This window comes from Pteropus vampyrus, unplaced genomic scaffold (assembly GCF_000151845.1).
Source record: "Pteropus vampyrus isolate Shadow unplaced genomic scaffold, Pvam_2.0 Scaffold36, whole genome shotgun sequence".
Lineage (NCBI taxonomy): Eukaryota > Metazoa > Chordata > Mammalia > Chiroptera > Pteropodidae > Pteropus > Pteropus vampyrus.
This window is the reverse complement of record NW_011888817.1, coordinates 3148198-3155461: the sequence shown is the minus strand read 5'-3', so window position 1 is coordinate 3155461 and position 7264 is coordinate 3148198. Positions and strand designations below refer to the sequence as shown.

Genomic DNA, 7264 nt, shown 5'->3' with positions numbered 1-7264 from the left:
CCGGCCGGTGACTGCCCGAGGAAAGGTTGCCTGGGACACGCATCCCTGTGTGAACGCATGACGTCCCACCCTGGCGCCAGGCTGTCTGGGGCTGAGTCTTAGATCAACACAGCTGTGGGACCGGGACCCACAGCTGGGCAAAGGAGCGGATTCCTCAACAAAAAATAGGATTGTGAGAAAAGTTCTGAAACAAAAACAGCGCAGACAAAAGCCTTAATGACATCCTTTCATAAAAATAAAAAATGCAAGAGGGGGGAAAAAGCTGGTAAAAGGAGCAGAACTGGGAACAGAAAGTTCAGAGGCATTTGGAATAAGAGGCTGAGGCCCCGCCACCGCTAAACAAGTTGCAGAAAGCCTGAGCTAGCCCTCCAGTCCGCTGCTGGGAGAAAGAAATCTTTTGGGTTCAACCTTCATTCAGTGTTCCAGCCTTAACCTGCTTCTTTCAAAATTAGAATCTTAGATCGGAGAGGACCCTTAGAGGTCATTTGCTTACCCCTTCCGCAATTTACAGAAAATGAGGCGCAGAAAGGAAGAAAATTTATCCAGGGCCACACTGCAAGTTATTGGCGTGGTCATTCTGCTTGCTAATCCCCCTGCATCCCTCTCCTGCTATGTGTCACACAGCCCAAAGGCATTTCAGTCTGAAAACATTTTGGGAAATAATAAATATGAAGGTGCTTTGCAACTGGCTATACAAGCCTGAGGCATCAGTGGTAGAAACAGAGAGAAAGGAGAGAGAAATCTTTGGATTGCACACCGACCACACACCTGGCCCATGCTGGATCCCCAGGCACCAAGGAGACTAACAGATATGATGGAGACGGCATATCAAATGCCTTGCAGAGAAGAGACATTCAATAGTTATTTGTTGAAGAAATGAAGTTGGTCTAATTAGGTCCATTTTATAAATTGGGAAATTGAGGCACAGAGAGATGACTTACCCAAAGATCACATCATTAGTAAAAGAGAATGGGTATGTGAACATAAATCTGCCTGGCCCTGAAAGCCATGATTTTTCCAGAACTTCCTGGGCTTCACCATTTTGCACAAACCACGGAAGTCTGCGTGATAGAAAAGGAAAGGTCTTTCTATTTGATCATCCAGGAGTCTCCATGACCACCATTTTCCCTTCCCATGACCACATAGCTAGCACTCTCTGCACTTGACATCTGTAGTATATACAGACTGACTTGTCCACTCTTCCTGTTTCTTATACAAAAGAGGCTGTCCTAGAAAACATTCATATCTTTCAAAGAACTTATTTGCGACACAAAGCCCTGTGGTATGACAGCAAAAACAAGACTTCAGGTCTGGCTCTGCCATTACTTGTGGTGTGACATAGCCCCTCTTTGCTCCCTTTACCATCTCACACCTGCCTGTCCAAATTTCATAAAGTCTTAGACTTCTAGAGTTGGAAAGATTTTAAATAATTATTTAGCACCATCTCCCGCATTTTACTCACAAGGCAAATAAGGCCAGAGTAGCTGGATTTGTTCAAGATCACATGACAAATTATTGGCAGGCCTGAGGTGTTGAACCTAGGGCTCCTGATTTCCAGTCCTAAGTCCTATGTACTGTGACTGTTTTGACACTCTCCTAGCTCTGAGATCCCATTGTTTTGTTAATCAGGGCCACATAATATAGAACTCTTAATTGTTTCCTGTGTTAATCTTGTCTCCCCAAATTGTGAGATTCTTGAGAGCAGAAGCTGCTGCTTTATGTGAAGCGACTCCATAAATATTTACCAACTGATTGATTAAGGAAGCAACTATTGGGAAATCCCTCTTGGTCAGTTTCAAGATGGAAACCAACATTTTAAGGCTGCAAATTCCCAAAAGTCCTAGAAAGTGATAAGAAGACAAGCAAAGAATATTGAGTGCAATACAGGGCTTAACTTGCCTGCCCTCTTGCCCCTTTCCTGGGCTCTCGGTTAGAGCTGGAGCTATTTAAGCAAGGCTAAGAATAATCAAATTCAGGTGGCCTGCCCTTCCACAGCAGAAAGGGACAGACAATAGAGCAATGGAATTACCAAACTATTGTTTTCTGCATAGAGGTGTGTGGAGAGTGGAGGGAAAGGAGGAAGAAAGAGTTAAGAGATTTGCTGACCCCATGGGGGGCTCCTAAAAAGGTTATATAGAAATCATCCCTTCTTTCTCCGCCCCTCCATATTCAAAACCGTCCAAAATTCTAATCAAACTCACTTCCAAAACATAAGTGGGCATATATTTGGCTCCTTATGGAGCACACGGGGCTAGAGGGTGGGAGCTCTTTTCCTTCCCCATGCAAAAAGTAGAGATTCGGGCTGCGTTTTTTGTTTTTTGTTTTTTTTTTCCCCTTTTCCTCTGTTGCTCAAATAGTGTTCTTTGCTCAAACCCCCCTTCCCCTCCTCCTTCTGCAATCTCAGCGCCTAGCCCAAATCTGTTTTCTTCATTGTAACCTCAGCTTCACCGCAATTAATTTTTTTCCCCTCTGGTCACAAGATAATTCCTGACGCCAGTGAGTCTGGAGGTCAGACGAACAGCAAATTGGGGAACAAGGCGGCACTAATTCCTTACAAGTTTCCCTTGAAAAATCTTTTGCTTTAAAAAAAAAAAAAAGCTTCTTTGCTGTTCAGGGATTTATGACTTCGGAGGAGCTGTGGGTTCGAACTAGTGTTGGACTGTGGACGGACTGGCAGGGGGCAGGGGAGCTCAAAGATCTGGGGCACTGCCAGGAAAAGGCAAATTCTTAAAGTTAGTGGTTTTAAGTGATTTTTAAAATCCTTGCTGGCAAAGAGGCCCGCCTCTCCCCACTATCAGCGCTTCCTCATTCTTTGAATCCACGACTCCGCGGTATTCGGCGTCAGCCCGGCCGGAGAAAGCCTGTTTGCAATTTAACTGGGCTGTGAACGCCCAGGGTTGGCGGAGGCGGGCCGAGGAGGACTGTTTTGCATAAAGGGACGTGCCTTCGAGGCGGGCTCTATAAGTACTGGTCTCCGGGAGCGTGCGCGCGTTGCAAGCTGCACTAGAGTCTCTTTTTGGCTTTTTTCCGCCCTTTCGGCACCTCTAACTTCATTCCTCAATATGAAGGCTCTAAGTCCGGTGCGCGGCTGCTACGAGGCGGTGTGCTGTTTGTCGGAACGCAGCCTGGCCATCGCACGGGGCCGCGGCAAGGGCCCGGCAGCCGAGGAGCCGCTGAGCCTACTCGACGACATGAACCACTGCTACTCGCGTCTGCGGGAACTGGTACCCGGAGTCCCGCGAGGCACTCAGCTTAGCCAGGTGGAAATCCTGCAGCGCGTCATCGACTACATCCTCGACCTGCAGGTGGTCCTGGCCGAGCCCGCCCCTGGACCTCCAGACGGCCCGCATCTTCCCATCCAGGTACGCGTGGGAGTGAGCGGGAGCTGGGGCGGGGCTGAGCCCCAGGGCGGGGATGCTGCTGGACCCCTTGAATTTCCAAGTGCCATGCGTAACTCTCTTTTTTCCTTCTCTCTTAGACAGCCGAGCTTTCTCCGGAACTTGTGATCTCCAATGATAAGAGGAGTTTCTGCCACTGACCTGGCGGTCCTGGCGCCTCCAGGTGAGTATCTCCGCTTTCTTTGGGGCGCGGTGGTGCTTAAACAGTAAATCTTGGAGTTGGTAGACCTTTTAAGGGAATACCACCCCCTTTGTTTAGGGAAACCAAGGCCAGAGAGAGGAGCAAGTAACTTACCCGTGGTCATATCAAATGAATGACGGAACCAGTTTCTGTAATGTGCGTTTGAACCTTAAACGCATGTTGCTCCTCCCTTCTCTAGTGGCCAAAGATCCAAGAAAGTAAGCGCTGGTCCGACTGAATAAAATAGCCATTCTGTTTGTAGTTTTGGAGTCGTAAAGGGAGCTGTGTATTCCTCAGCCCTCTCCCAACTAGTGTCAATTCCAAGAGGGAGGGGTGATGCAAGCCCCGCCTGTGGTCCTTTGGCGCCAACTGGGTGGGGGCAGCGTGGGGCGCGGAGTTATCAGCTGGAGGTAGAGACCAAGTTTCCTCCCTGGCGCCGGCCAGTCTGCGGACGGCCTCCGCCTCGGCGCCGTTCCGCGGAAACTGACTGCTCCCTGGTCTTCTTTCCTCCCCCGCCCAGAACGCAGGTGCTGGCGCCCGTTCCGCCTGGGACCCCAGGATTCTCTACAGCCGGAAGCCCGAGGGCATGGATGGGCCCCAACCTCTCCCTGACCACTCGACTTCCCCAAGCCCCTGCCTCGAGGCTGGACCTGGTGCCCGGGAGCGAAGGACTGTGAACTTGGGTGGCCTAAAGAACCAGAGCTAGCTCTCTGGGCACCAGCTGGGCAACGTCACCCAGTCCTACCCTACCCCCAAGATTTAAAGACTGTCTTTCAGAGTGTGGGGGGGAGTGGCTGCTCTCCAAACTCTGCCAAGGCAGCGGTAGAGCTGGTCTTCTGGTCTCCTCGGAAAAAGGCTCTGTTGCCCTGATTATGAACTCTATAATAGAGTATATAGCTTTTGTACCTTTTTGCAGGAAGGTGACTTTCTGTAACCATGAGATGTATGTTATTAAACTTTTTATAAAAGTTAACATTTTGCATAATAAACAGTTTTTAAACACTCGTGTATATAATTTGATTGCTTAAGTACTAACATTCTCCTAAGACTGAATTTAGGGGTAATATCCTTGAAACTTGGGGAAAAGAAAACTTGCATATTCCCTTAAAAAGGAGATGGGAAAAGGCCCAGCTAAGACTTGGGTGGGGGAGAGGGAGTGGAAGGGGCTCATGATGGGAGCCCTACTTTCTGAGGGTTGGGTGCAGAAAAAATCCTGGCCCTGTCTCCTCATTTTACAGATTAGGGAGGACTGGATAGGGGAAGTGACTGGCACAAGCTCACCCAGCAAGTTGGGAGCTCAGGATAGAAATCAGTTCTGAGTCTCAGTTCTTAAGTCCCATGAGAGCTTTTGTGCTACACTAGCAGATGACTATCTTCTTCAACCATTAATTATTCATGGTGTCTCTCAGGGGATGTGGAAGAGAAGCCTCATCTGGTGCCCAGACAAGGGTGGTGGTTCATAGACCCATTTTAGAGATGAATAAACAGATCACTGGGTCTGGTTTCATTTCCTTCCTCGCGCTCTCTGGTTTGGAGAGGGGAAACAGGAGAAGGGGTCTCTTTCCTCAAATCCTCAGTCACTCTTAATCAGAAGGATTTGGGTGCTGGTTGGGAAATACTGGTACCAATTCTATCTACGAATTGGTACTTGAAGACTCTGACCCTGGACTGGGAATTTGAGGAAGAGGCCCTACAGCCTCATTCCTTCCCAAAAATCTACTGGGAGCCTACTCTGTAAGCATCTATATCCCTATTTCAGAAATGGATAAACTAAGGCTCAGTGAATAATGGGCATGGGCCAGGTTCTCACAACCCCTTGAAAAACAGAATTTTAACCTTAACTACAGGGACTAACATTGTAATGTACAAGAGCAGAGCCTGAGACGCTATTTCATGGGGCCAGGCTCTCGACCCATGCCACTTTACCCCCCACCTGGCAGCTCCCCAGGTGGGCTCTATAGGCTCCTGGCCTCCCTAGGTTCCTGTTTATGGTATGATCTCATCTGTGTTGGTCCCTGGAATGAGTTACTTCAATATTTCATAACAAACAGCTCATGTCATCACCCTTCACACCTTAACCCCGGTGAGCTTTCAGGAGTGAACAGGGGCATGTGTGGGGAGGCAACCTGTCTTTGCCAACCATCCTCCTAGCCGACTAGTGGTTCTTAACCTGTTTCCTGGTCTGCTCTGATGATCTGATGGAAATACACACACCTTTGCAGAGCAATAGCAGACCTCTAATCTCCCTGGGAAACCCTCAGTCTCCATGTGAGACCAAATAAGTACAAGACCCAGGCTGAGTCTACCTTTATCATTAGTTAGGTATGTTGTGTGGCTCTGGAGACAGCCACACAAGGGTGCCAATCTTTGCTCTGCCACATACTAGCTGTATAACTGAGCCTGTTTTCACATCTATATAAAACTGTTAATCTTGAAGATACAGTTCTGAGGCACCTGGCCTCATATTACACCATTAATTACGGTAGAGCCAGGCTCTGAACTCAACATACCCTTTCTGCCACAGCATGCTGCTTCCTGCTTGCTCGGTCAGAAGTTGCGGGGCTGTGGAAGACTCAAAAGAGCAAGAGAGCCACTTCACCTCTCCTCCCTTGCCTGGCAGCTGGTGGCTCTTGTGTTGCTGCCTCCCTGAATAGAGATAATGATGGGAAAGTTCTTTGAAATGCATCACACACCTACAAGGTATTATTAAGCTAAGTCCAAGGAGATTGCCTGTTAGGTCTGCTGAATCTGAGGTACTCAGGTGGCTGAGACAAAAGCTGAAACCAGCACACCAATTCATTAGTCATTAGAGAGTGAAAGCAATTTGGCCCTTGGTCAGGAAACTCTCAGGATAGTGTCTTCTGTCGTCATCACTTATTGAGTGCCTACCAAGTGCTAGGCTCTATTTTACCTTAATTTTTTCTAATCCTCACCACAACCCAGCAAAGCATTCCCATTTTACAGATGAAATATATCCAGAGAGGCTGAATAACTTGATCCAGATCACACAGCAAGGAAGTAGCACAGCAAGGATTAGTAAACCCAGCTCCATCTAGCTTCAAAGCCCATATTCTCACCTTTACTCCAGGCCAGCTCTTTCCCCTCGCCCTTCCCTGCGCCTGGCACATATTTGGTCCCCAGCGGGTGCTTGCTGAACGAAAGACCTAAGGCCACCCGAGGTCTCCCTTTCATTTGTAAAAGGATGGTAGTACTTCCTTTGCAGGTTTGTGGTTGAGATTAAAGATAACATGCTTAAAGTATCTACCAGGCTCTATGAAACACAAGATTCACTATTAACTGCGTGTGTTAACGTTCATTATTGCATCAGCTCTGAAATAAGAACATTTAAAAGGGATTTTTACTTTTTTTTTTTTTTTTAAGGCTCAAAACAGGCGAAGTAACTTGCCTGTGGTCATATAGCTCCCAAGAAACGGAGGTGGTGGTGCCCTATCGGGAAGGCCAGTTATAGTTCTCCCTTGCTGTGGATGCTCCCGACGACCTTCAACTACTTGTCTTCCCGGCCTGATCACTTCTCATGCCTCCGCTCTTCTCCCTTCCCAAGGCTATACCCTAGAAATCTCTTTTCGCTCTTTTTCCTCCAGAGCTGCTTCTTGGGGCCCACTCTGCCCGCTCCCGGCCCTTCAAGAAAACAAACGCTCCCCACCGGCGGCTTCTTGGCGCCCGG

General features: G+C 48.3%; 1 protein-coding gene across 1 annotated transcript; it reads left to right on the top strand.

Annotated features, from left to right (window-relative positions):
• Window positions 1-2700: 2700 nt before the first annotated feature.
• On the top strand, window positions 2701-4583 carry ID3 (inhibitor of DNA binding 3, HLH protein). The gene is made up of 3 exons (XM_011357583.1): window positions 2701-3362; window positions 3479-3561; window positions 4100-4583. The coding sequence occupies exons 1-2, from the start codon at window positions 3063-3065 to the stop codon at window positions 3536-3538; spliced, it is 360 nt and encodes a 119-aa protein (XP_011355885.1). The 5' UTR covers window positions 2701-3062; the 3' UTR covers window positions 3539-3561; window positions 4100-4583.
• Window positions 4584-7264: the final 2681 nt, after the last annotated feature.